At 40.7% G+C, this 26280-nt stretch overlaps 4 protein-coding genes and 1 non-coding gene across 7 annotated transcripts in view; 2 read left to right on the top strand and 3 right to left on the bottom strand.

The window, feature by feature from the left end:
- nxpe3 (neurexophilin and PC-esterase domain family, member 3) overlaps positions 1-5528 on the bottom strand; it is a 7031-nt gene extending 1503 nt beyond the window's left edge. The window contains exons 1-6 of one of the 3 annotated variants that reach the window (XM_040147669.1): positions 5363-5528; positions 3631-3853; positions 1475-2250; positions 758-828; positions 420-641; positions 1-318 (exon numbers count right to left, since the gene is read on the bottom strand). The exon at positions 1-318 is cut by the window's left edge and continues 1503 nt beyond it. In XM_040147669.1, the coding sequence (XP_040003603.1) occupies positions 1-318; positions 420-641; positions 758-828; positions 1475-2250; positions 3631-3723 (1480 nt within the window). In that variant the 5' untranslated portion in view covers positions 3724-3853; positions 5363-5528. Of the gene's footprint in view, positions 319-419; positions 642-757; positions 829-1474; positions 2251-3630; positions 4369-5362 lie in introns of those variants that run through there. The other 2 variants (XM_040147671.1, XM_040147670.1) reach the window with 2 other exon arrangements.
- Positions 5529-7272: 1744 nt separating this feature from the next.
- On the bottom strand, positions 7273-12599 carry cep97 (centrosomal protein 97). Its single transcript, XM_040148726.1, has 11 exons — positions 12213-12599; positions 11179-11321; positions 10918-11076; positions 10686-10787; positions 10451-10564; positions 10150-10316; positions 9878-10042; positions 9591-9769; positions 8828-9482; positions 8593-8668; positions 7273-8421 (listed from the first exon to the last, which is right to left on the bottom strand). The coding sequence occupies exons 1-11, from the start codon at positions 12247-12249 to the stop codon at positions 7912-7914; spliced, it is 2307 nt and encodes a 768-aa protein (XP_040004660.1). The 5' UTR covers positions 12250-12599; the 3' UTR covers positions 7273-7911.
- A 214-nt stretch (positions 12600-12813) lies between these two features.
- Positions 12814-16552, top strand: rpl24 (ribosomal protein L24). Its single transcript, XM_040148727.1, has 6 exons — positions 12814-12879; positions 13006-13081; positions 13808-13918; positions 15306-15442; positions 16228-16291; positions 16422-16552. Exons 1-6 carry the CDS (start codon positions 12875-12877, stop codon positions 16500-16502), a joined length of 474 nt encoding a protein of 157 aa, XP_040004661.1. The 5' UTR covers positions 12814-12874; the 3' UTR covers positions 16503-16552.
- LOC120802058 lies at positions 14297-14477 on the top strand. Its single transcript, XR_005709173.1, has one exon. It is a non-coding gene; the product is annotated as a small nucleolar RNA SNORA23 (small nucleolar RNA).
- Positions 16553-19447: 2895 nt separating the features above from the next.
- Positions 19448-26029, bottom strand: mpc2b (mitochondrial pyruvate carrier 2b). The gene is made up of 5 exons (XM_040149242.1): positions 25630-26029; positions 23210-23250; positions 22261-22345; positions 21637-21748; positions 19448-20600 (listed from the first exon to the last, which is right to left on the bottom strand). Exons 1-5 carry the CDS (start codon positions 25721-25723, stop codon positions 20552-20554), a joined length of 381 nt encoding a protein of 126 aa, XP_040005176.1. The 5' UTR covers positions 25724-26029; the 3' UTR covers positions 19448-20551.
- Between the last annotated feature and the right edge of the window lie 251 nt (positions 26030-26280).

Below are 26280 nucleotides of genomic sequence, written 5' to 3'. Positions count from 1 at the left end.
AGCGGATCACAACGAGCGTCCCCGGCGCTCGTTCCAGAAGTCGCACCACCGCACGCCGAATGTGACGTAGCCGTCGTATGTATACCTCCACAGGAAAGGTGCTGAAATGGGCCCAGATGCTGAGGACCACGACGGTGTTGGGACCCCCAGAGAGGCCGTCCAGCTCATTTGAAATGTACCTCAACTCGCTGGACATGACGGTGGAGAATCGGATGGGCGGTCCATGACAGCGGTACTTCAAGAGAATATTATGAGTGCTGTCCACTGCCATGAAAGGCCCAACGTTTTTTGGACTACGCAGGTTGAACTCTTTTAATTCTGGGGAGAGTGCAATAAATGGAAGATCCATTGGATAGGACGCAGAAGGCAAAATGCAGAGTGCAAAAATCAAGGATGAGACAAAAAAAGACAACCCTCACCTGGTGCAAAAGCAATGAGGTACGTGAACCACTGCCTTACGGTGGAGTCTCCGTACATGTTTATCACCTTGTTCTTCAAACACTGAGTGATGGCAGATGATTCATTGAACTGGCGCATTGTAACGCCACCTAACGGCCTCCATGAGTTCTCGTAGTAATATCCAGATGATGCTACCTTAATAGGTTCTGGTTTTATACTGCTGCTTTCTACCTCTACTTTATCTGACACAGGGCGAGAAATGTTGCAGACAAAATTAATTCAGTGGAACAAATCAAAGCATGCACAAACTGTGAAATGACGCACAAACCAGAAATGTTACTCTGAAGGTGTACTGTACCTTTCTTTGGTGGCAACACATTGATTCTGTCGGGTCCTGAAGTATGTATGCGAACTTTGATATTTACACCACTAAAGTAAGAAACAGAGTAGTTCAATGTAAAAAAGTTTGGCTAATGATAAGCAATATTTTTGTCACTGTCAAGAAATTCCATGAAAAGACCGAAACCAATAATGTGTTGTTCTGTCCCGCAATACTTTCTACTTTCCCACCCTGTCTGTGACACTAAGCCCCAAGCACATTTCTTATTTCTGAAGAAGTGAATCTTTACAAACAGGCCACAAATGTATAGTTCCATTTAAAAAAAAAAAAAAAAAAAGACTGAGTAATTCCTTAAAACTGCTGGGCACTGTAGTGTTTAGCAAACATTACTCAAACTGGAGTAAAAAGTGCATTTTTGGGGACTATTTTAAGGTGCGGATTCATACACATTTGGTGCACTAGGGAAGATTTCTAGAAGCAGGATGATCGATGCTGGATTGACTAAAAATAAATTGCAGTGCCCATGTTGATTGTAATGAAGAAACATTACACCCAGAGCAACAGTTTGGCTCATTGGTGTGTTTTTAATAGTTTTTGGACAACAATGGAGATCTGTGGCACAGATAATTTATATGTCTTTTCTTGGGATTTGTTGAAAGTAAGAAAAATTCAAATATAATCAAACTTATCCTTCAATAAAACAGCATATATCCCTCTTTCAGTAACACTACAAACCTCTGGAAGAGCAATGCCTCCTTGTTGGTGATGAGGTGTTTCAGGTAGCCTCCTTTGGCATGGTTGACTCTGGTGTCACAGCTGAGTATCTTAGGCTTGTAGCAGTACCAGGGCTCCCCGGTGTAAAGGTCTGTGTAGTTGCACAGAGGCTGCTGATCAGGGGGCAGGCACAGGTTACACACAGTAGTCTCCGACAAGAAGCCCAAGCGGAACAGGCTCTTAAAAAACACCCGATCGGGGCGCTCTTCCCTCAGCCGTCGCAGCACAGCAACTGCCTCGCTGGAGTGCACCAACGTAATCTCAACCCATGCAGTTCCCTCCCAGAGGAGTGGGAACAGTACAGAATAAAATCCGTTCCTGTGGTCCAGCACCTGACCTGCTACACTTGCTCCACACTCTGGAGAGTGCAGTCGGGCCAAAAGGAAATCCCCGCCGTAGCGCTTGGGACGACCCTGGAAGTCATGCATATGGACGAGGGCCTCCAGCTGCTCGCCCACATGCCACTCCCTATCTCCTTTGGTGGGAAGGATGGTGAACAGGCTGTGCATAGGGTCGCTAGTCTGGCGCAAGGTAGTTGGTGTAAAGTGAGGCGGAGGGCCAGGCCAGGCGATAGAGTCCAACAGGTAGCGCTCTTCCAGTTCATCTTCGGGGGAGGGTTTTTGGCCCAGGTGAGCACAGAAGGTGCGGTTGTGATAAAAAGTGCTGACTGGGATGAAGGATGATTGGATCCTGCTGTGTTGCTGATAGAGGGCTGAGACTGTTGGGCAGTTCCGGTTCTGGAGAGAAAAAGATAAACAAAAGTGTGAATGTAACTGAATATAAGGGCAATGCTAGCATACTGACAAAGGCCTTGTGTTTTTTTACAACAATAATGGAACCAAAGACATAGAGAAAGAGTATGCCAGATGGATCCTGTTTTGCTACTTCTCAAGCCACCCTATAAAGAAAACAGCTGGCACATATCCGCTGTGCTTTAAACAGGGGGCAGTGGCATTTACCACTGACAAAAAGATTTTGTGGGTTTCATTATTGGAAATGTAGGATCTAGTATGTTTGTAATTTGACATATCCTAAGGACTACAAGTCAGGACGTGGCATCTGCTGCTGTGATTTTGACCTTTCATTTTCTATAACTGAAATAGAAAATGAAAAGTGCAATACTCAATGAATGGAGAGCCCTTTAATGTAAACTTCTCAAATACATTACATTATGAAAACAGAAAAGCTGTTTAAAATCTGAAAATCGTATTTTAAATTTGTAGACCCTGGTCTTTCTTCCAACATGCAGCCGGGTTTATTTTAGCAACTCAGGACGGTTACCCAGGGACACTTTTATGCTGCCATGTCAAATGTAATTTACCTGGTATAATTGTTAGAGCTGCAACTACTGATTATTTTTCATTATCGATAAATCTGCCGATTATTTTCTCGATTAATTGTTTGGTCTATTAAATATCTAAAACAAATAGTGAGAAATGCCCATCACAATTTACCGAAGCCCAAGATGGTGTCATCAAATTGCTTGTTTTGTCCGACCAATAACGCAAAAATCCAAAGATACTCAGTTTACAGTCACATAACGCGAGCAAAATGATCAAATCCTCACATTTGAAAAGCTGGAAAAGGGAAATATTTGGCATGTTTGCTTGAAAAATGACTTAAACTGACTAACTGATGATCAAAATAGTTGCAGAGTAATTTTCTGTTGATCAACTAATCGATAAATCAAGTAATTGTTTCATTGTTTCAGTAATTGTCTTTTTAACCATTCTGTTTGTCTCTGTATGACCTCTATAGATCTACGGGACGGTTCAGTTGACAGCATTTGTGTTTATCTTTCATTACATTTTTTAATCTCACCTATTTAATGTTTATAAAATGGAAAAATCTACTCAGGTTTTCTATTCTTAAACCAGTTTTCCTGGACTCATAACATATTATCGAAGACTGCGTCAAGCTTCTTTTGATAGTCAGTCCTGACAGAAAAGCTCTCCACTATAACTCCAAATCCTCATAACCTACAGGGAAAACTGAAAAGGTATGCAAAAAGCAGTGTGAAGATAAAAAGGTAAATGATTATTATATCCGTGTCCATTTCAAGGTCACTGAGAAAACACATCAGATAAAAGTCATGTGTAAACTGCTTCCCTCCTCACCTCAACAGTGTGGATGTTGCGCAGCAGGAAGATAAGGCCAGACAGAGCTAGGAAGAGGAAGACGAGGGCATATTTGGACAGATTTCGGCACATGGTGACCTCCTCCTTTCTCCTGTGATCAGGCCCTGCCTCTCTCTCGCACTTTCTCTGCTGTCACCACGGCGATAACTGCATCACTTCGTCCTCGGCGCCTGATGCTGACAAAGACACAGACGATTCGTGTCTATGTAGAAAGGCGGGAAAATCATGGTTGATGCAGGATAATGCAGAGCTTTATCCAAACACGTCTGCCTGACCATTTTAACTGTTTAGCTGCTCTCTCCCCCTAAAAGCTATAAAAATGTGTACATATCATGGACTCTCCGAAAAGGAAAGGCAATGGTTTTTATGTGATTTAGGTGAGACTGAAGACCAAGACCATTTTAAGTTTTATTTCTCATAATTTAAAGATTTATGCGATTTACTCATCTCGACTGACTTCCTCTGGCAAGATGATTCAAAATAGTTTAGCTGTGTTTTAGGAAGATTATTTTTCGTGTCTTTAAAGACATCGCGGGCGGGCCGAATACTACAGCTACTACAGACGACATGCACTCATATACAGTCATTATAAGGTAACGCCATTTTACTCATCTATCTCACAGCCTATGAAATAGGATGCATTGATTAAGTTTTAACTACCAAACGTATCTGAAGTGGTTGTCAACAACAACAACAACATTCGAGTAGTTTGACAAAAGAAAACCAAGCTCAAGGGCCACTTACAAGACATTTTCTGGAGTTTTCAACTGTATGACATGGTCTGTTTATATCTATGGCTCTAAGTCTTATATGGGGGGGGGCATTTTACATATCTGTGCCCAGGGGCCCATTGTCACATAAGCTCTCCATGCCAGCATGAATGTGTGTGAATCACCATGCCAGATCCACACACATTCTCCATTAATAAACAATTTATTTATTTTTTATCGTGTCATTCTCATCCCGTTAGCGTGAGTCTGTGAGAGCTCTGCCGCCTATTCTTTGAAATCGCCACGCCCCTGCTGAATAAAGTTCTTTGGAATGAACGGGATTGAAAATAGTGGGGGGGGGGTAAACAAACTAAAAAAACAAAAAGGTTTCTTAAGGCCCAAGTTGGTTTCCAGCTGCTTGTGTTGTCTGACAAACGGTCGAAAGCCTGTCGAAGAAAAAAAAAGAGAGAAAGGACTAAAACCACGAAATATGCATATTTGACAAGCTGGAGCCAATGAATTTTGGACATTTATACCTTAAAATGTAATCAAAATCGTGGCCGGTGAACCGATCGTTTAATTGGCCGGAATCCTCGCAGCTCGTAGTATTTAATCCACTGCTCCAAATCAAAGTCGCGGTGGCCGCCGTCTATCGACACACACACATTCACCCACGCGTAGAAATATCTACGGGTTGAAACGAGCGGACCACCCGGCCATGTAGCCGGCCGTGGCGCAGTGTTTTGAGGGGACTACCGCGAACACCCCACCGGTGCCACACTATCAGTCTCATCTCCATCTTGAGTCATCAGTACCGGCCAGCCTCCCCTGCCACACGAAGGGCTGCAATGGCGCAAGAGCCAACCACAAAGAGATGCGTGGGCGGCAACATTCAGTTACACGGGCAGACACTCAGCGGACAGACGGACAGCTTTTCCTTCGCTTTAACGTTAACGCCAGCGGCTGCGGGCGTTTTAGCCGCGCGATGCTCGTACACTTACACATTACGACGACGGGTTAGCGGTAGCCTTCGTTAGCCATCCGGAGGAGGGCGATGCGGGGGATGCGGCTGCACGGAGGAGGGGAGGCTGCAGCCGGTTGGGCAGCACATCGGAGACGGTGTAGTACACACAAGGGGACCCTCCTGGTTTGAGCTCCCCGGGTTGCGGGGTGGGATGGGAGGGGGTCTGGGGTAGATCTGTCCGTCGTGCTGCGTCCTCTGGTGGTCAGTAATTTAAAACTTGTGTGCATAAAAAAGCGGATGTCTTTCTTCCTTTTTTTACCCTGAAGGCATCCAAATGAATGTATGGAGGCCGTTTCTCGACAGGAAAATACATGAAGAATAACTAGAATATTAAAAACAGTCATTCTTTAATGTGACAAGTATGGTTTCCATTTCCTGTATAGGATCCATTTGTAAAAGGTTTGAAAGCCAATAGATTTTCCTAAAAGCTTTTGGGTTGCCAGATTGGGGAAAATCCTCCTCCAGCGGGATACCATGTCTTTTTAGCTCTTTTATTCATTAGTGAGACCTCTCCAATGGCCTGGTGAACCACTTATCTTCAGGAAAAGGACTTAAATCCATTTAACTGCTTATTAACATTTATAACTGCAGACTTGAGGGATTATTGTAGAACCCATGATTTATCAACATTCATAGTTGCAGGTGACCGATTAGCCTTTGCTAAAGGCTCATTAGTAATCGAGATATCCAAGACCCTTTATTAATGTCATACTAACATTTACAACAACAAAGCTGATGGCCAACCTAAGTTCTATTAATAACTTACCAAAATGTATGACTGCATTATTACTAAATAAAAACATACAGCCATGTTATTACCAAAAAGTTTTATTTCAACAGGGCACCCTGATGCAAGAAAGCCTTTTTTCCAACAACAGAGTGGGCACTTCTAAACTTGAAAATATAATAAAAACAGCTCTTACCATCAACATTTTACATTTACCGTATTGTTCCTTCTACATCTGTACTGTTTTAACTTTTGCACACATATTGCCAGCCAGTCAAACTCAATGTATAAGTTGATAAATGTTTATACTATAATAAATCTGCAATTGTAATGTTAATAAGCATTTATTAAATTGATTTTGGTCAAGATGTCCTGCAGCCCTTTTTCAGAGGATAAGTGGCCAAACATTCCTTTGGTGAGATCTACCGAATGATTTAGAGATTAAAAGACAAAAGTGTTGTAATGGAGGATTTTCCACAACCCTGCATCCCTAAGGTGTGCTTATAAAATGGCTTATAACTAATCTATAAAGCATTAGTAAATCATTTATTAACCATTAATAATAATTATAAAATTGGCTAGGCTAACATTCGTTCAGGACAGCCCCTTCTTCCTGCTGTAAAGACCTGGGAACAACTCATGAATATGAATTTGGCCATAAAGGTCATTCCACAAAATTTTAAAGGTAATTACTTGACCCAATCAGAGACACTGGAAGGCAAAAACGCACTTTATAATACAAGTAGTCAGGCACTCCTGCTGTGCTGAAACAATTGGTCCATTTATAAATTACTCCAGTCCCAGAAAATGTATCTTTCTGAGCAACAAACCTTCTTTACAGGAGACAGTTTGACTGGTCATATAATGTAAAGCACAGCTGTAATCAATAACATAAATGATGAATGGCATTGCTTACTCTCCTACTTCTGATTCTTATAAACTGAAAACAAGTGAGTCCGCTGCTAGTCAGCCTAATTAAGACATAACTGCGCTCTGGTTCTAATTGAAATTTGTTGTTAATTTTGGCAGTGTATACACTAAATGATTAATTGAACAACTCAGAAATAATCAGATTACTTCATCATTAAAATAATTGTTAGCTGTAGCTCCATTTCTTAAAGTATTTCAACATAATACAAAACCAAATAAGAATATTTGGAAAATTATAATTGCAGATTTATTTACATTTTCCTTAAGAAGATAAAGATACTACAACATTTTTCTGTTCATCAGTGTGATCTAAAGTTGATATAAACAGGTCAGCCATTAAAACTGTGCGTCACAATAGATAGTATGCTTGTTGTTGCTCATGTATAGTGTACATCTGTGGTTACAAGTGCGCTACGTTTAAGACATCAACTCCTAATCTGATTTATAGCAGTTTATCAATAATGTGGTGGATATAAACAAAGAGAATATGCCTGGTCTTTTCATCAGTAGAGGAAGCAACCTACTCACTGTATGTGATCAAAAAATTGCTTTCAAGTTATTAATACCTTCTGAAGCTACGTTACAATCATTGTCTTTCCACAAAGATGAAAAGGTCCATTAAATAAGAGAACAAGTAGTGAAGTATAAAAAACTTGAGTTACATTCACAGTAAGGTATTGCTTTCAAGCCTGTCCCGGATACAGACTTGAGCGCACAACTATTTGAGATCTGGGTCAGTAATCAAGATGAATGCAGTTTTAAGTCATGGCCTAAATTTCAAGAGGGAGCAACGCATCTCAATCCTACACTCAGTACCAACTTACACACACTCAGGAGTTCTGTACAGGTGTCTGTGTAGGTGTAGACTCTCAGACAGGGCAAAGGGTGGTTCCCTCCGTTCTTTGCGCTTCCGCTGCCTTCTGCGGGGGGGAGGTGGACTGTGCTGTTTTACCCGGTGAGATTGGTGAGGAGGGTTGTGGTGTTTCTGTTCTATCACAGATCACCTCCTCAGCCTCTTCCTCCCTCTGCTGTACAGAGGAGAGGTACTGCTCCAGCAAGCTGCAGTCTGCGCTGTCCACACCATCGCTACCACCGGCGAGGCCGCTACGAACTGGGCTCAGTGCTCGCACCGTCTTCAGAGAGTCTTCTGTCCCACTGCTCAGGAAGCTGTCCTCCTGCGCTGCCTGCTGATCGCTTGTTGACTGGAAGCCAGAGTCTGGGAAGGAGACAAATGAGCTGGGTGGGTTCGTTGTGCTGCATGCAACAGGCGGGGTGCCCTTACACAGTCCAGGAGATGAGATCTGAGCCAGGCTGACAGCCTGAGTAAAGTTAGCCAGCTGCTGCTCCACAGACTTCTTCCACTGTTGCATAGACTGGAGCTACATGGAAAGCACAGAAGAAGTTTAAAACTAATGAAGCAGCCATGTAAATCACGCACTGTTCATTTAGAGAGAATGTCTGGAGATGATAGCACAAAAGACCAACATTATACAACATGATGAATGAGGTGTAGTGAATGTGAGTAATGATAGATAAACAACATCACTGACCTCTTTCCAAAGAAATTTCACAGCCTCCTCTTGAACGAGCCTTTGTAACCTCTCTTCCTCATACTGTTTCTGCACACTGCAAACACATCAGTTTTACCTTAAGCTTTAAGTTAATATTTATATATCTGCAACCATATGTTAAAGTACAACGACTCTTGTGCCATAAATAAAACAGACAAAGAAAACACAAATCACTAATTACTGTTATAGGAACAGTTTATTGTAAGTCAGTTACCTGCCCAGCTTCTCAGACAGGAAGAGGATATGTTCTTGCATCCTGCGCAGGCGGATTTCACTGCGCACCTCTCTGGCCATGGGGTGACAACAGCGAGTGTACTGTCCCCTCCACCATGACTGTATTTTAACTGCTGCCCTGTCTGCTTCCATCAAACCTGATTTGCTGGCACACATATCAGCTTCTTCCTGCTTGGAGGCTTCTTTCATCTTTGCTTTACCAAAATCAGAGGGTGTTTCCAGATCATTTTGTGGTATGCTAACTCTGACCCCCAGTGAGACAACTGTTGTGGCAGCAGCAGAAATAACCTCTTCTTCAAGAGTCTTCTTCTCTTGCTTATCCACTGGGGGCGAATGAAGAGTCTTGTTTGTGTTGTGCTTTTTGGGCTCTGCTGGCCGCTTTGGGGCCAGGGAATCAAGTTCAAACGTCTCTGTCTCATCCTCGCTGTCAGACTGGGCCGTTTGTGGCTCCAGATCAGACGTGAAGGGGAGAAAGGTGGACTCTGAGGAAAGCATGCTGCCATTGAGTTTGTCCTCATCTGTCTGAACATCCTCCAAATAAATGTGCTCCTCTCCCAGCATTGGGCTGCGAACTGCTGGCAGCGATGGGTGGGAAGAATCGCAGCTCACCCAAGTGTTGAACTGCACAACAGGCTCTGTAAGTTAAACACAAAACAGACAGTCAGCATTATCAAAAAAAACTCTGCATTAAAATACTGATAAAGAGAAACAATGTATACAATGGCTGGTGTAAGTTCTCCTACCTGTCTCTGGGACTGATGGAGAAGCAGCTGGTTCAGGTGCAGTGTTTTTCCTCACCTCTCTGGCTCCCCCCTGTGGCGCGGCATCTAAAGGACTGTGCTTCTCTACATCTAGTTGAGTTGGACGAGGAGGACTGGGACAGCCTCCCTGCGTCTCCTCTAACAGCTGCCTTTGGTGAAACCTGAGATCCAAAAATATCAGTACAAACACAAGGTCGTTCAAGTAAATATTTTCCATCAACAAACATATACTGTTTGTTAAAAGGCTCTCTGTAGGATCAGATTTTTACCTCTGCTTACTAAGGATCTTCTCCAGCTTGGCATCTTCTGCCGTCTCCAAGGCCGGTGATGAGGTCAGAGGGCAAACAGTGGTGAGATACTGAACCAGCTGTACATGCTGACCTGGTCGATATGAACGTCCTTTACCTTGACTGTACAGCCACTCTGCTTTGAGACTGTAATTGTGCCAATTGAACACAAGGAATACCAGAGTCAAACATTTGAATACCATTCCTGTGTTAATCCTGACAAGCAAACTGTAACAGCATACAAATGTACGCACCCTTCTTTTTGTGACACCACATATCCATCCAGGACCTTTAGGCTCAGGCACCAACTCGTAATATAAGGCCGGTAGTCAAATCCTGGCAATGAGGGAGTTGCCATAACACAAGGGTTGCTCATTATAGACAGCTGCTCCAGTTCATGGAGAGGTGCCAGGTATGACACCTATGGAGCATTCAGAAATAAAAGAAGGGGATACAGGTGAAAAAGAAAAGAAATCAGTCAATGTAAATAAGTGCCTGAATATATTTTAAATGGGGATCAATGTTGCTGTATCAAGTTAGGAAAAACATAATTACTTCATTGAGATCTCTTATCTCGTTTTCTGCCAGGGAGAGAATGGATAAATGGGCAGGTAGGTGGGCAGGAACAGTACGAAGTGTTGTAATACTGTTTCCATGGAGTAAAAGTGTCTGAAAATATTGACAGAAAATCAATCATAAAAGAAACCTGACACTATAAATTTACATTATAAAATTCTCTTTTTTTTCTTTGCTTGGGCTCAGTTTTGACCTGGAAGGCTGCAGCACTAACCTTTAATGCCACCAGTTTAGTCAGATCACCAACGGTAGATATGTTATTGTCAGACAGATCCAGGTGCTGAAGGGAAACACAGTTGCTGAGTTGCTCAATGACCTATGTAAAAGAGTATACAGTCAGTTAAACATAAAAAATATTAACACATAGGCTGAAACTAATGCATTAACATTTTTGTAAATAAATGACGATATGTAAGTAAAGTATATGAAACTCCTCTTCTCCTCACTTTAATATTGTTTCCAGACAGGTTGAGCCATTTGAGATGAGGCAGATCTCTCAGCCCCTCGATATAGCCAATACTGTTATTGGGAAGATTGAGGACTCTCAGCTCTGTCAGCCGAGACACACCCATCATTCTCACCAGACGGTTACTAGCTACAGACAGCTGAAGAGGAAAAGACCAAGACTTACCACAGGACATTAAATCAGCAAACTGTGATAAACTGAAAACTGAGTAAAACTGCCTAAATCTCAAAGAGGTAACTACCTGCTGAAGGCCTGGGCTCCTTTCCAGATGGTCCAGTTTCATGATGTGGTTACGGTCCAGGATGAGAGTGTGAGTGTCTTCGGAGCATGTGAAACTGGGATCCAGCTTTTGCATACCCCGGGCTGAAAGATCCACCACAGGTCCTTGTGAGAGAAAAGAAGGTGGAGATTAAACAGACTGGAAAACCACAACAACTGTGAGTCGCTCATCACCATGAGTACATAACACACAAGCTCTTGTGGCAACTAAGCATACATACAGTGTACATATACAATAAAAGCTGGGGGCAGACATTGCAGCAATCTTACACATAAGGGTCAGTTTACAGTTAACAGGGTTATCTCGAGTTAGGTTTGGGACATCAAATATTTGCCTGAAGACCTGTGATGAAAGATTAGAGAACTGTATTTTGCTCTGCGGCACTGACTTTTTTTAAATCTGTCTCTGTCTTGAAAAATACCTAAAAGAAAAGAGTGGTATAGAAAAAAAAAACACTTTTTTACTGTAGATGGAGATAGTTCTGGCACATATCTCAGTCTAAATCTACAGTCACATCTAGATCTACCAAATAACAAAATAAAAAATGTTAAGTCATTTCAACATGTCTACAGTCTTTCAGTAGCTTGGTTTTACATAATGGTTGAAATATTACTGCTGTAGTGCAGTTGTAACTGCTGACATTATGGTATCTGAAGGCATGAAACCTGACTATCAAGGACAGTAAAAAAAATCAATACACTGCCAAATATATACATCGCTACGATATGCTTCTTACAGTCTTCAAGGAAACTTGCAGAACCCACCATAAAATTAGTTAGTTTGATATTCAAGAATTGTTAAACATCGCTGCAAGACCACTTGTAAGTCTGACAAAGGATGTTTTGATCTGCACATATGGAAACAGCTAACGGCAGAACTCGATTGATGCACACTAGCTAACGTTAGCTAGTAATAAACATGCTCATAACAGCTACCTTTAAACAAACGTGAATCATTGCTGTTTGTCTGACCGAAACAACAAGTGAGCCACTTACCAGCATTTGTATCAAACTGTAAATCTGATACACCCATGCTGTTGTCCCAGACAAACACCCAGCGTTATGGTTAGCTAACACCGCAGACCGTAGAGCCTGAGACAAGAAGCGTCTGTAGCTTGTCAAACGGCTCAACAACGGAGGTTGTGGGAAATGTAGTTCAAAGAGAACGTCGGGCTCATTACGGAGTGCAATCTTTTTGGCTCCAAAGACTACAATTGTACTTGTTTCCTGCACCGCGCTACTGTTGATGAAAACCGCCAGCCAGGTTGCAGTAATAGGGATGAAGCTAGTCAATAATGTTAACGAAAAAAAGGCAAAGAAGTGATGTTGGCTATTATTATTTTGTTCAACCTGCTTCATCCACCATTTCATTCTCGTGTTTTAATTAAGAAAGTATAGCTTGGCCGCTTGGTGATACGCTTGCTAGGCAACCGTCAGATGGTGACGTCAACGTTGTAATGGTTGGCCAAAGTATTAATTTCATTAAAATATATTTTTTAAAATAATTATGCGTGTATGTTACGCGTAAAATATTAACAAAACTTCAAATGACTAAAATTATTCAGTTTATTATTTTATAAAAATCAATTTGAAGTCTCCAAATTCCGTTTCCTCTTCTGTCGTCTTTCTTTCCGGTTTTGTGCCCTCTTGTAGCCATCATGAAGTGAGTTGACGGAATACTATCAAACACCATCGCTACTCTTAAATAAACGTTTTAACGATGGTATCTACATTCACAGTACATTTGTATCCTTTTATTTCAGTGATGCATTATATTTTTCGTTTTCAGGGTCGAGTTGTGCAGTTTCAGCGGGTATAAAATATACCCCGGCCATGGCCGCCGATACGCCAGGATAGACGGAAAGGTAACCAAGTCCTTCAGCGGTTGTCTCAGCTTTGTCCGCAGATATGTGTTTTACAGTGTACCCGAGTAAATCCTTGTATTCATCGTCTCGGCAACCAAATGTGTATTTGTAAAATTAGTAACAGCCTCTGGAGAGGCCTAGTCGGCTCCATTGAATCCAATGTAGCTTGCTAACGTTAGCTGCCAGTGTCACTGTGTAGCAACTAAACAAGATAACTTTTATATTAACAATTTCTCAGTAGTACTGCTCTTCTTAAATACTCTCTTCTACCGCTTTAGAAGTTGGCAATGCGGGCAAAAACAAATGTCACTGTTGTAATTAACACCATTAAGGTCGTCATAGTTCACTTAGATAATATGTTAAGAAATGTGCGTCACTTCATTGTACACGAGTTATATCAATATGGAGACTTAAAATAGTCTTTCCAGCATTTAATGTGTATGGGTTTGTCCCAAATCCCTCTCCATGTATAATACATAGTTCACCTTGTTTGCAGTGTTTTATCATAGTGTTTGAATTTAGTGGGAAATGTATGTAGAGCTGCAATGATTAGTTGATCAAAAGAGAATTAATTTGCAAATATGATTGATAATTGGATTATCATTTCAGTCATTTCCCAAGCAGAAATGCCAGACATTTGCTGGGAAATGAGGGAGAAAAATGAGTAATTTTTGGACAGAAATGTATCATAACAAGCAATTTACTTAAGTTTCCTATCTTCATCAGGTGTTCCAGTTTTTGAACGCCAAGTGTGAGTCTGCTTTCCTGGCCAAGAGGAACCCCAGACAGATCAACTGGACTGTGCTGTACAGACGCAAGCACAAGAAGGGGCAGTCTGTAAGTAACACCGTGTGTGTGTGTGTGTGTGTGTGTGTTAAGGTGTATTAATTTTACACACTGTTTCGGGTTTAAGCCTACATTGGCATAATGTCTGACACTAATTTAGCAACCAGTATAGGCTTCAAATGATTCTTTTGTGCTGATATCTCTTCTTGCAGTGGGCTGTTCCAGCTGTTTACACTGATCCTTTGCATTTATAGTAAGAATTGTAAAAATGTGTGAAAGTACTGCAAATATGCCATCATAGTGGATAATACATAAGGAACTTGCTGTGGCTTCACAAAACTAAATTCACAGATCTGTACTTGTATTTGGATTATTAAACACAAGTTAACACAAGTTCCCACTCATTTTACACATTTTAGTTTGGCTGCGGGTGAATGGTGTGCACGGTGTTGGTCTGTGTTATGTGTTGTTGCCGGGCTGTGTTTTACAGTCTGGGCAGCAGTGCTCACTCCACACCTGCAGCCATAGAACAACTGGAGCTCATAGTACTGGCCCTTGACGTCTTTATTGACCTCTCACCATCGGCCAGCCTCCAAACTCTCCAACATGCTACAATACTTATCACATGTAACTGTATTATGTGAAATCTGATTCCTTTACATTTAGCAGCAGTTAAATACCACCATTTTAGGGTTACTGTAGGGCCTTATTTAGTTTATAACTTAAGACTGTGTGGACTGGTAAAGCAATCAACATCAGTGTAGCTTGGTTTTATAGTGAGTCGTTCTTATAATGTTTCTGTATGTGTGGCCCCTGTACAGTGTCTAGTAAAAGTAACCATGAAAGCCAGTATCTAATGTTGTTGTTAAATGTTCTTGTGGGGAGTGAGGCATCAGAGGGCATAAACTGATTTGTTTATGATGATTTGGGACCTTCTCTATATTTCTGTTGAGAAATGTTGACGGGGTTGCAGCTCTTGAGGGTTGGATTTCCCTATTGTAAGTTGCATTGGAAAAACTAGCTAATTACGGCAATTCCTGAAAACTCTAAACAACCGTAAACAAATAGTTGTAAAGTTTACAATTCTAACGGTAACTGCAGAGCTGTAGACTGCAGTCCATGTTGTGGCACAGTTTCATCCAAAACGTTTTGTAGTTCAGTTGATCACAAGTTTCTGTTCTGGGCCTCATCAATCAGGTAACAGTTCTTACCAACACATCTAGTGTTTGGCGGGTGACTTGAACCAGACAATTTCTGAAAATGATGTAGGCTACTGAAGATGTAGGATACTCCTGGTCCTCCTCTGTCCTTCCTCAGTGAACAGAGGTTGGGCTGGGTTGGACATGTTGCTGATGTGCTTCTGTGAAGTATGTTGACAGATTTTAGTGATATTTGGCTACATGTAAATTAAGTTGTCTTCATCCTGTGTTTGTTACAGGAAGAGGTGACGAAGAAGCGCACCCGCCGCGCAGTTAAATTCCAGAGGGCCATCACTGGGGCCTCCCTGGCTGAGATCATGGCCAAGAGGAACCAGAAGCCCGAGGTCCGCAAGGCCCAGAGGGAGCAGGCCATCAGGTAAGAAACTGTACATTTATTGCTGGGTTTTAGAGTGAAAACAAAGTGAAGAATTAGACATCTGCATAGTTTTTTAAAGAAACAGTTGGGAAATTTTGTAGAAATGAAATTTCCAACACAACTGCATCTTTTCGTCTCACCTGACCATTTAAATGTGGGGGTAACCTGTCATAGCTATGTACAGTAAACCTGACCATGTTAATGGAATATCCCAGTATTGGCTAATATCTACAGCATTACATTGTACTGAAATACAGTAATGGTTTAGATTATGCACACAAGCTGGAATCAGTGTAAAAATTTAGTGCAGAGGGTTCCAGGAAATGGCCAGTCTTGAAACAGAAAAACCTTTCTCCGCCTTATTGTGGACTTGTAACAGTCGGGCAGTATGATGCTATATACCATTAAATACTATATTTACCATACCTTTTTATGCCAATGTCTTTGTCCCTTACATATATTTGGGTTTATCAGACCATTGAGGAAAATAGTGCAAGTAAATGAGTGGGACTGGCTTATGGCTACACTGAATTTTATAACATTTTTGTATCAATTTGATGATGTACATTGATTTGCTGGGTATTTCATTCTCTATATTAGCCGAAGACATATTCATGCTTGGTTATTTTATCCATAAATAGTTTTTCAATTGGACTTTTTTTTCCGGATAATTTACTTTCACAGTATAAAATTACATGACAGCACAAAGATGACAGGAGGATTTTATCCATATTGCCCGCTCCTGCCTGTTTAGTTTGGCTGATTGTTTCTCCGTATTCTCTCAGAGCTGCCAAGGAGGCCAAGAAGGCAAAGCAGGCAGCCAAGAAGCCCGCTGCCCCAAGTGCGAAGGTAAGGTCTCCTGTTGTGTGTTTGAGTTATTAGACACAGTATTTACTGGATTATTAAATAACTTGATTAACATTTAAAATTCTATAATATGTAACACGGTATTGTACTTGATGTGTTTCTCCTTCTCTAGACCACTGCCAAGGCTGCACAGAAACCCAAGATCGCCAAGCCCATGAAGATCAGTGCACCCCGCGTCGGTGGAAAACGTTAAGCCTGACTCATTGTTTATGGTTGTGAATAAAATTTTTTGGTTAACCATCATTTGTGTCATTTCTAATTTGAAAAACAAAATATTGTAGCAAGAACATAGAGAGAAGTTATCAGAGTCATGTCAGAGTGTCAGGAATTTAACTGTCAACCTGCTGTTTTTTTTTTTTTTTTTTTTTAAACGAAATTAAAAGTGTATTTTGTTATTACCAAGCTCATTACACTATACAAGAAGGGGAACACTCCAGTAGTGACTTGCTAAGTTTACAAACTGGATTTGGGATGGTAACTTGGTTCAATGTGTAAAGGCCGATTCCTGACTAAATGATTGATTGGCTGAATCAACACAAGGATTACAATGTTTATAATCTATAAATGTCCAGTCGTCAGGCTGCTACAGTTGTGTGTCATGAAATGTTAGGTAAAAAATTTCAACACCTAAGATGTTGAGTGTCTGCGGAACATATCCAGTCTGAGGTGGATGTGGTGCATTTTTGGTACCTCTTAGTATGAAACTTCAGAATAACAGTGACGTAGGAGAATGATCTTGGTTGGTGGTGTTGTGGATGGCAGACACTTGGATTTGTTGCTCTGTAGTGCAGAGGGGGGAGAAGTCCAGCTTGTTTTTTGTCTTGGCATCTGCAGGTCTTAGAGCTTCAAATTCAGTTACCTCAAGAAAAGGCCTTAGAAATTACTGCAAAGTCTTATATTTCATGTCCAAAGATCTTGAATATTTTTCTTGTCTGCCGTAGACAGTAACATTAATTAGTTATGACTCAATGTGGGCAGTTGGGGGATGTAACGTTTTTGGTTTTTTTTTAAACACTACTACAAATTACAGTAGCTAGGATGCGGGCAAGTGTCCGTTTTAGCAAAATCTTTCACTATTTTATTTTTAATCCATTTATCTGACTCCAGTTAACTTTAACTGATTAATTATATTACAAGCAATTAAATCAAATGTCCTTTTTGATATTAAAAATGTCTTCAATTTTGGTGAACAGCCTCAGAAGCTGTGCTCCTGACAAGCGCTGCCCATGTGAACGCTTTCAAAAGTGAGATTTACTGCTTCTATCGGAAACTGGCTCACATCTGTTATGCAGCCAGAGACACAAATAGATTCAAAGCCTCCTGCACTAACAGTTGACTCTACTACTTCAACAATGGCAGTGACTGTTACACTCAGGCACCAGACCTAATATATCCTTTAGGGTGACAACTAAAGATTATTTTTATTAAACATGAATCTGCTGACTATTTTCTCTGTTAAATATTGAGTCTGTAACAGTCTGAAAGTAGTGAAAATGCCCATTACATGATGTCCTCAAATTGCTTGTTTCAGTTTACTGTCACTTACAAAGAAAAGCAGAAAACCCTGACAGCTGACGAATTGGAAGGAGGTCATATTTAGCATTTTTGCCTTAAAAATGACCTAGATGATGAAGGCTTCAGTAGCAATTAATTTTCTGTTAATCTGGCCAGTCATTTTTATACATTTTCAGAGGCTCAAAAATAATTATGGATATAAGGATTATTTTTAATACTTAGATGAAAAAATTTTTACAGTCAATGACTGCCTGAAGTCTGGAACCCAGGGACGTCACCAAATGCTGACTTTCCTCCCATGAGGTGCTTTGCCAGGCCACCTTCAGTTGCTGCTTGTTTGTGTGTCTCCCTGCCCTCAGTTTTGTCTTCAGTAAGTGAAAAACATGCTCATCTCTTGGGTTATTTTCACAGTATGTTTTGGGTCATTATCCATCTGTACGGTGAAGCGCCGTCCTATCAGTTTTTCAGCATTTGGCTGAATCTGAGCAGATAGTACAACCCTATCCTTTACAGCAGTCACATCATCAATAAACAGCAGAAACCCAGTTTGATTGGCAGCCATACAAGCCCATGCAATAACACTGCCTCCACCATGTTTCTTTCCTTCTCCATATTCTTCTCTTCCCATCATTCTGGTACAAGTTAATCTTGGTTTCTTCAGTCCGAAGAATCTTGCTCCAGAGCTGGGCAGGCTTTTTTTTTTTTTTTTTTAAAGTTGTTTTCTGGCAAAGTCTAATCTGGCCTTTCTGTCCTTGAGTGTTACCAGTGCTTTGCACCTTGTGGTAAACCCTCTGTATTTACATTCACGAAGGCGTCTCTTGATTGTAGACTTTGACAATGACAAGCCTACCTCCTCAAGAGTGTTCTTGACCTGGCCAGATGTTTCGAGAGGGCTTTTCTTCACCAAGGAAAGAATTCTGTGATCATCCACTGTAGTTGTCTTCTGTGGTCTTCCAGGCCTTTTGGTGTTGCTGAGGTCACCAGTGAACTCCTTTTTAAGAATGTACCAGATAGTTGATTTGATCACTCCTAACGTTTCTGCCATCTGTCTGATTGTCTAACGATGGCCTCCTTCATTTGCATCAACACAACACTTCTTCTGACCACATAATGAATGTTCCCATGAACAGCTACCAAATGCAAATCCAACACTTGGAATAAACTCCAAGACATTTTATCTGCTTAATTTGTCAGGAAATAACGAGGGAACAGGCCACACCTGAATATGAAACTGATCGTCAGTCAATTATCCAATTCCTATGAGCTTCTGAAAATGAGGGACTGTGTATAAAAATGGCTGTAATTCCTAAACAGTTAATGTGATGTTTTTGAGAAACCCCTTGAATTAAAGCTGAAAGTCTACACTTCAATCACTTCAACTTTGATGGCAATGTTACAAATACATCGTGGTGATGTACAGAGGTAAAATTATGAAAGTTGTGTCACTGTTCAAATACTTATGGACCTCACTGTATTTGTTCTGATTTTTGAGAAAGCTCCTTCAACTGTTCTCGGACTGGAAAGTACAAACCCTGTTTGAAGCTCCTTTAATCAACTAATATCTTTATGGTCAGTCACTTTGTGCAACTGTAAACCATGACATATCCATACTTTATAATCAACTGAAGGTGTTAAACAAGATTTATTAGCATTACATAGCCATTGCATAGCCATAGAGCCCCAATGATCAACCTTCAAAGTGCCATTTGTTCAAACAACGGATCAAAAAATACTTATAAATGATGACACCAATTATTAATAAAATCATCAGGGGATTATTCTGTGCAACTACAGTGGGAACATGTCAAAGAAAGTACTATTCTTACACAGAGAAAATATAAAACACCTTTCTAAGAACAAAGAGGCATCAACAGCGAGGTTCTGATATTAAAGAGTCAGAGTTACCGTGTCAGTACCAGTGTTTACTAGTCGACTCTGTGGTAACAATCAATAAAAAGCTGCACAGGTTAAATATGTGGCATTGGTGTGGGTAATCCTTATAGAGAATCAGAAAATAACAGCATCTTTCTATACATCTTTGACTACAAGAGTGATTCATAAATTAAGATTTGTTCTCGCACAGATTAAAAGACTTAAAGCCATTCAAACGGAAGGAATCTTTACATGATAATCAATAATGATTTAATAATCACTGAGGTACAGATGCTGTGAATGGAACCAAATTATAAATAAGTAAATGAAAAGATCATTGTGATGGAATCGGTCCTAATTTCATTTCGAAACATTCCTTAAACCACGTTCAACACAAATCCAAGAGTTACATTTTTTGGGAAATTATTGCACGAGGTACTGATTTGCTACACCTGAAAAACGATGATGGAAAAAGCAACATTTCCCAATAAGTGCATGATATATAAAGCATGAACTCAAAATAAACAATGTACAATCATACAGCTTGTTGAACAAGTAATACTTGTGCGTTGATGGCCACCATTCTTGAGTGTGTGTTGACAACAGTTAAAAAAAAATGTTCTCTTGTCTTTTTTCCTCTTTTTTTTTTTTTCCCTACACCCTGAGGAAATTTGAAACTTAAGGAAAAGTGCACATTTCCAACAGGGACAACAGGCTTAATGTGGTAGAGTAATGGTTATGGCATGGATGTTATGGAGACAACATGAGATGATGATGACAAAGGGCAGGTTGGTGCCTGGTGTGTAGTCTCCCTTTCAGTCCATGGCAGGTAAAGTGCTGGCCGCAGGAAATCCCTCAGGACTCTGCAGCCTCCTTATCCTGTGCCTTCTTATCCTGCTCATACCTATTATTGTGGGGGGGGGGGGGGCAGAAGACACAATAACATTAAGATTAAAATTTCCATAAAATGTATTTTTATTTGATACCAGTTGCCTGTAGAGAAAGAAACACGTGCAAGTTATAATGTTCTGTGATGTAATGTTCATGTAATGCTAACATCTGCCTATTCACACTAAACACAAAGTAAAGCTGAGGCTGATGGGAATGCCGCTCATTTTGCGGGGATCTGATAACAAACCGAAGCGCTGGCATCCAACAGTTGTTGAGATACAGTTTTTCAGTTGTGGACCAACCTACAATCTCATCCCTACATCCATGCAGTTTGCCTGGCTACGAAGCGTTGACACAGAGCTTTACTTAAGGCTCGGGAGGTGTTTTTGGTTGGTTTCGAGCCATAGACCTCCTCATACCAAAGGCAATTTTCCTTTAGAAACCCACGACTACAATTTGGACTTGAAATGGCCGTGTTTTTTTTTTCGTACACACACACACACACACACACACACACACACACACACACACACACACACACACACACACACACACACACACACACACACACACACACACACACAAAGAGACAGAGAGACACACACCAAACATACATACACACACACACACACACACACACACACACACACACACACACACACACACACACAGTTTATTTTTCACCCATGCGGGCAGTGGTTTTCCTGAAAATTTCACATTTTCACTAAGTCTTTAATAGTCATTCAGAGTTTCACTCTTTATGGTAGATGTTTCAACTCATTTCCCCTTGTGGAGTTCAGTCAGTTGTTGGCCATGGAAAACCAAGCATACATGAAAACTACAGTATGTTATACATTAACGGCAACTCTCACTCAAGTGCAATGCACTTACTTAAACATTAACCCGTTTGCCATGATGGATGATGGAGTCCTTATTATTACTGATCACTAACAGAGATATTACGGTACAATAAAAAGGTAATTAACCGACAGAAGCCACTGACTGGTCAGTTATAAGCAAGCACTCTTTTCTGTAAATTCACCACAAACCTCCAGATCCTGAAGAGCTGGAAGGCTCCGGCGCCGCCGACAAAGAAGTTGACGGCAAACAGGTTCCAGTTCCTTGGTAATATGACCAACGAGTATCTGGACCAGATGAGCCCTGGCGGAGAAGCACAGCAGCTGAGAGTGAAGGTTACGCACACTAATGCTAAATCAGTGGTTGCTCATGAGAACAGAGTCTGTGTTTTGGAGAAAGAAGAACAGATAAGATATGTGTATAAAGATATATAGCGCAAAAGCCGATTGCATCAGGCGACCTTTAGCATAGATGGGTCAAATTCTCTCCAAACACTGAGCTGATAAACCAACCATCAAAAATCCAGACAATTCACTGCTCCATATTTTTGAAAACTACAGACCAAGATGTCTTTACTATTGTTTTATATTAATTTCCTCTAATATTAAAATGTGACGTGAACATAAACAAAAAAACAATACTCTCCCCTAAATTATTGTAGTTTTAAAGAACAGGACAGGTAACTTCAATCAGCTGCAGCATTTTCCAATGCCAGTTATACTTTCCTGGATCACACGATTTCTGTTTTAAATTAAAAAAAAACATATTTTTCAAACTGAGACATTATGATGGATCTGATTAAAATATAACCTCACCTGTGGCTGTCAGCACTCCTGACTGGGAGGCACTGAGTTTGTCTGCTGGCCGAGTCATATCAGCCAAACCAGCTACAACCAGGCCCTGTAGATAAGAGACCACATTATCTTTACTCCATCAAACCTGGTGTGGAACTTCTGCTGTTTACAGTATGACAACTAACTCATTTCAACTAATAAGACTATAACACAATGGTGACAGGTAAAGTCCTTTATGTCTATGCCAATGGTTCCCAACCTTGGGGTTGGAACCCCCAACAAGGGGCTGTGAGATGATTAAAAGCATGGGGAGGCTGAAAAACACATTTGTGAAATACAAAATAGTGTTAAAAATAACACAACTTGCATCACTGATTTAAGTGGCTACCACACACAGATACACGAGTAGCTCGTAAGTAGACAAGGCTTTATTTTAAGTGGTCAAAAGTCAAAAAGGTTTGGAACCGTTTGTGTAAGGTGTACTTAAAGGGGCTATATGTATGTCTTCTCTGCCGCCGAACGTGGTGGCTGGTGGTGATGGTCGCTTGCCTAGAGCTTCAGCCATCGTTGCACATACAAGAGGTAAGAATACGCCCTGTGAGCAGCGCTACTTCTTCATCCTCTAATTTTGGACGGATGTCAGACTGGACGCTACAGTGACTCACTATCACAAAAGGGACAAGACGAGCCGGACGGGCTGGGGCTGGCTGGTTAACATGCTAACTCCAGTAGAAGAAAAGAGGTGATAGAAACAGAAGCAGAACAAGAGTTGACATTGGCGTTGCTTTCCAGTGTTGGAGACAGCTCTTGGTGAGTAAGGGAATGAAGTTTGATGCTGAACTCGCAACGTTTCTACTAGACTGGTAAATGAACAGCTCTTAATGCTAACGTTGGCTATGCAGCGTTAGCAAAGCATAAAATATAGCCCCTTTAAAGTTAAAAAGGTTACACTGTGTGAAAAGGCACTTACCCATTTAAACATTGGGGCCCAGAAGAAAACTGTTTTAGGACCTAGAATAAAAACAAAAGAAATGGGAAAAGTGAATTTCACAATAGTATTGGGTTAATGTGGGATCTGGCAGGTGGGAGAACCCTAAGATCCAGTGTAGGTGTGCTAAAAATCTGCTAGCCTGAAGTCTACTGTAATCGTATGAGAGTATTTTTCCAGTACTGACTGAATATCTCAAAGTGGCAAATATATGCGGAATCAAATGTAAAGTAATCAAACAGATTACACACTTCTTTCCCCCCTTTATTAGTACAATGGGACATAGTACAGAAAGGTTAAAAAAAATAAAATAAATAAGACAGACAATAACACAGAACTGTAAGACGTAACAAACAGTGGTTATGAATTTTGTACAGATTTTTTGTTGTTAATGTAAATGGGAGAACTACGTTTGATAAAACTCTTCAAATAACGTATTTTGTTACTCATCAATTTGAAGAAAATACATTTGAAGGCATGTACTTGCGATGGGCATTTTTCACAAATTTTAGACATTTCATAAACAAAAATCTATCGATTACTCAAGGAAAGAAATGGCAGCTTATTCATTAATGGTTCATTGGCTAGGCAAGTTACCAGATTGCAATCATGTTGGTTTAGGGATGGCTTCAATTTTGATTTAAATTTAGATTATTTATGGGAATATCTTTGAACTCCTCTCAAACTCAGCAATAAAACTTAATGCAATCTTTGTTTTAGGACAACAAAGTGTTCCAAAGCAATAACAAAGAATATCACGTCATCAGGAGGAAAACACACCAAAGTATGTTGATACTACATAACATAAATTTCACCAAGCTCTTCTCCTTAAGATAGTTAATCTTCCTACCAGGCGTCTCTAATGGGGGTGAAAAGATTAAACATAACCCCAGACAGTCAGGCCTGAGTATCTGTGTAAGAGACACTCGGACACCTCAGTGTGTCCTAGCCACTGGGAGAAGGCTCAAAAACGTAATTAGCTACAGCACTGGAATCAGCTTTGACCGCATTCCCGACCAGGGCTGCAGGCTAAACAAAGGGTAGGACGTCAGTCACTGCAAATCACCTCTGAGCGAGTTGGCATATGTCACTGCCCCTTTATACTTGGTCAGAAAGTCCTTGTTGTACCCTTGCACAGACAAAACAAAGATCAAACTGTTTCCAATGATATCAGTGACTCCTTAATCTCAGTAACCTGTATTTAACACAGGGGCTCAGTTCATTAGATACGCCTGACTAAAAATAATCCAGTCAATTGCAATAACTCTTCCCATAATGGAGGTCATAATGTTCAGTTTTTGGTTTAACTCTTTTACATGGGCGTTGATTCATCTCTGTGGAAGGTGTTGTACTGCGTTAAACTGGGTGGTGTTTCTGCTACAGTATATTTAGGCTTTCTTCATATCTTTCATTAAGATATGATTTGTTACAAGGCCGTTGTATTAGACTGGTGTAGTTAATAAACTTGAAGTTACTGTATTCCAGCATTCATCATTGTATTACAACCCTTGAAAAAAAATTAAGAATGCTAGAAATTCGGACTGGAGCTGCAGCAATCAGTTGACTAATCGATTAGTTGAGCTACAGAGAATGAGCTTTGATTATATCTTCATAATCAGTTAAGTAACTTAATCAAGACAAAATGCCTAATATTTACTTTTCCAGCCTCTTGTGTGTGAAGATTTGCAGCTTTTCTCTTTGTTTTACACTTATATTAAATTATAAATTGAACATCTCTGAGTTTTAGTCAGACATCTGAACTTGTGGACAGGATTCTTCAGTTTTTTGGGTTGTTTTTTTTTTGTTGACATTTAATGGGACCAAACAAACAATTAATTAATTTTAAAAAATGAACAGAATAATCGATAAAAAAAAAAAATCATTAGTGCCAGCCCAGTTCGAATTTATAGCAACAGCACATTATACTTTAGGTACGACCAAATACCATAATCAGGAGTCAAGACCACTGACTTAGTTCAGATATCCAACTGCATATGTTACTGCTTGGACTTGTGCACATTTGTTTTTGTTTTGTGTTTATTTTTATCCGCAGCAACATAACAGCCACTCTCCATGTTACTTTGTAGATTTTTGTTATTTGCACACTCTCCCTGCCATAAACTCAGCTCTTCTTCACAGACCGAACTGCTGAGCCGATGTTAACCCGGCAGCTTGGGGTCTCCCAGAGCAAAGCTGTCACATTAACAAAACGACTTCCACACGGCTCAGACATCAAGCATAGACAGGAGCTGCTATTCATTCCCTCCAAGACAAGTTAGTGCGTCCACATCACTCCCACCACCTCTAATCACAGCTGGACGGAGCCCGACATCTGTCACCCACCATCCCAAACAGAGACCCCGCTTGCTCTTCGGTAAACTGGGTGATCTGCTGTGCGTTACCTGCCGGGTGATTGTAGAAAGGTCTCAGTTTGGCCGGCAACATGTGCTCGATCCTGTCCAAGATCCTGTGGTAGGACGCTCTCAGCGCAGCCATGACTGTAGATGTTTCAAACGGTGATGAAGACACTGAACGAAACTTGTAGCTAGCTCGCTAAATGGCTAACTAGCTACGCGTCTGTCTTTAAAAGCAACAGAATTTAAAAACCGTTTGACTTCACCTCCTTGCACGACCTTGTCGACAAAATAATTAAGTGAACGTAAGGTGAGCGAAAGTTTAGATGCAGATGCTGCTGTCCTACTGTCGACCTTCCCCCGACAGGTCTGTGTACATGCTAATATTGCTAGCACTATGACCGACACGACGAGGTGACTTTCTTTTCGATGCAACCTACCACGCGAGGGGCGGGGTCACAGTCCTGTTTTTCTCATTGGCCCGCCTGGTCAGAACCTCGAAGTAATTGGCTCAGCTTGCATTATTACTTTTCTCAACCGGCGTATCCCAACTGGGTGGGTACAAATAATCGCAATGACAACAAATTTTACATTTAAAAAAAAATTAATTCAGATTTTAGGTGTCATTTTAAACGTTACAACCAGAATTTAGAGTTGTTTGTTAAAAGATGGCATATTATAGTTCGAAGGTAAAAATTC

The sequence above is a fragment of the Xiphias gladius genome, chromosome 16, assembly GCF_016859285.1.
Source record: "Xiphias gladius isolate SHS-SW01 ecotype Sanya breed wild chromosome 16, ASM1685928v1, whole genome shotgun sequence".
NCBI lineage: Eukaryota > Metazoa > Chordata > Actinopteri > Istiophoriformes > Xiphiidae > Xiphias > Xiphias gladius.
This window is presented reverse-complemented; position numbering and strand designations above follow the sequence as displayed.